The sequence below is a fragment of the Lolium perenne genome, chromosome 2 (genome assembly GCF_019359855.2).
Source record: "Lolium perenne isolate Kyuss_39 chromosome 2, Kyuss_2.0, whole genome shotgun sequence".
NCBI lineage: Eukaryota > Viridiplantae > Streptophyta > Magnoliopsida > Poales > Poaceae > Lolium > Lolium perenne.
In genome coordinates, this window is record NC_067245.2 from 266414954 (window position 1) to 266416598 (window position 1645).

At 52.9% G+C, this 1645-nt stretch overlaps 1 protein-coding gene across 1 annotated transcript; it reads left to right on the forward strand.

Moving 5' to 3' along the window:
* Positions 1-273: 273 nt before the first annotated feature.
* LOC127336014 (14 kDa proline-rich protein DC2.15) lies at positions 274-1067 on the forward strand. Its single transcript, XM_051362759.2, has one exon. It carries the CDS (start codon positions 372-374, stop codon positions 771-773), a length of 402 nt encoding a protein of 133 aa, XP_051218719.1. The 5' UTR covers positions 274-371; the 3' UTR covers positions 774-1067.
* The last annotated feature ends 578 nt before the right edge of the window (positions 1068-1645 follow it).

Sequence of the window (1645 nt, forward strand, 5' to 3'; positions counted from 1 at the left end):
AATACATCCAGGTTGCAATAATCTAGAATAACATCAATCAGCAAGCAGGAACAAACTACTCAACAGGCATCCACTAATGCTGCGATGCAGGAACTTGGTCACTAGTGTCATTACAAATTATTGAAGCAACGTATCGTGCATTCTGTGTATACCGATCCAGATTGGAACTCCTAATCGCCCTCACATGCAAAGTTCACGGGCAAGATAACACGCTAATAATTCATCAGCATTGCACCACTCTTTCACCTATAAATACCAAACCCAAGCACCATCTTATAGCATCACCAGCACCTAGCACTCTACAGCTCCAGAGCCAATCGATCATTTTGCTCTGAGCTTCTGCGTGGTGTAGTGATCACTCGATCGCAGCAATGGCAGGCAAGGCATCGATCGCGCTGTTCCTCGCTGTGAACCTGGTCGTGTTCTCCATGGCCAGCGCGTGCGGGGGGAACTGCCCGACGCCTGCTACACCAACCCCGTCGACGCCTTCGACTCCCACCCCAACCCCAGCATCGTTCGGCAGGTGCCCGCGCGACGCGCTGAAGCTTGGTGTGTGCGCCAATGTGCTGGGATTGATCAAGGCCAAGGTCGGCGTGCCCCCCACGTTGCCATGCTGCCCGCTGCTGGAAGGGCTCGTCGACCTCGAGGCCGCCGTGTGCCTTTGCACGGTACTCAAGGCCAACATCCTCGGCATCAAACTTAACCTCCCTATCGATCTCAGCCTCGTCCTCAACCACTGCGGCAGGAGTGTGCCCACCGGATTCAAGTGCTAAACGATCAGTCTTTCGGTCCATCGACTCAGGTGCTGCCGAGCAAGATATGCATGTCTTGAGACGTTGCTTCTCGGGGAGGAAACTATTCTACTCGCTTAACTGTTTGCACATTTGCTTGTTTGCTTGTTTGTTTGCTACTTGAGGTGCTAGCTACATGTGATCTGCATATCGTATGCAGCCAGTCCGTTCGATCCTCTTTCATGTTAATTATTCTTAATTCTTATTTTCTTGATGATGGATTGCGTTTATTTGTACGTATGATCTGCATGTTCGATGAAAAAGTTTGTTCTTACTGCTACTTCGTGTGGGTGCGGTTCGGTGATTTGCCAAATATGCCTGTTGATTAATGGTGGACGAATGTCCAGTGAAAGTATGTGAGCACTCGAAATTAATTTTTTTTTTCATAAGCGTCCCACTTTAAGACGTGCAGTAAATATGTATTCACACTCAACATTTGGCAACTACAGTGCCCGTTATTGTTGTGCACTTCATACAATTCAGTGCTAGCCATTATAACCTCGCGACCCTCCCCGACCGTCTGAAACCCTAGGGATCCCCCGACAAATCCCGGTTAGGGACGGCGGCAGTTGGGCGTCCCCCCCCCTCCCCCCCCCCCCCACACACAGAGGTGGAGGCACACTTCCTCGTTTGGATCCGGGCACCTGGAGTGGAGGGATCCCGGTGGCTGGCTGCTCGACGGGGATGGAGGTGAGGGGCTCGACCCCCGATCTGGGGTGGTGGCCTTGCTACTTTGGACGGCGGCGCCGAGCTCACTCGTGGGCACTCCGGGCCTGGGTGGGCCCGTTTGGCCGAGTCCTTGGTAGTAGGGGCGTGGCGGCGCTTGGCAGCTACAACCTCCTAGAACCATGGTG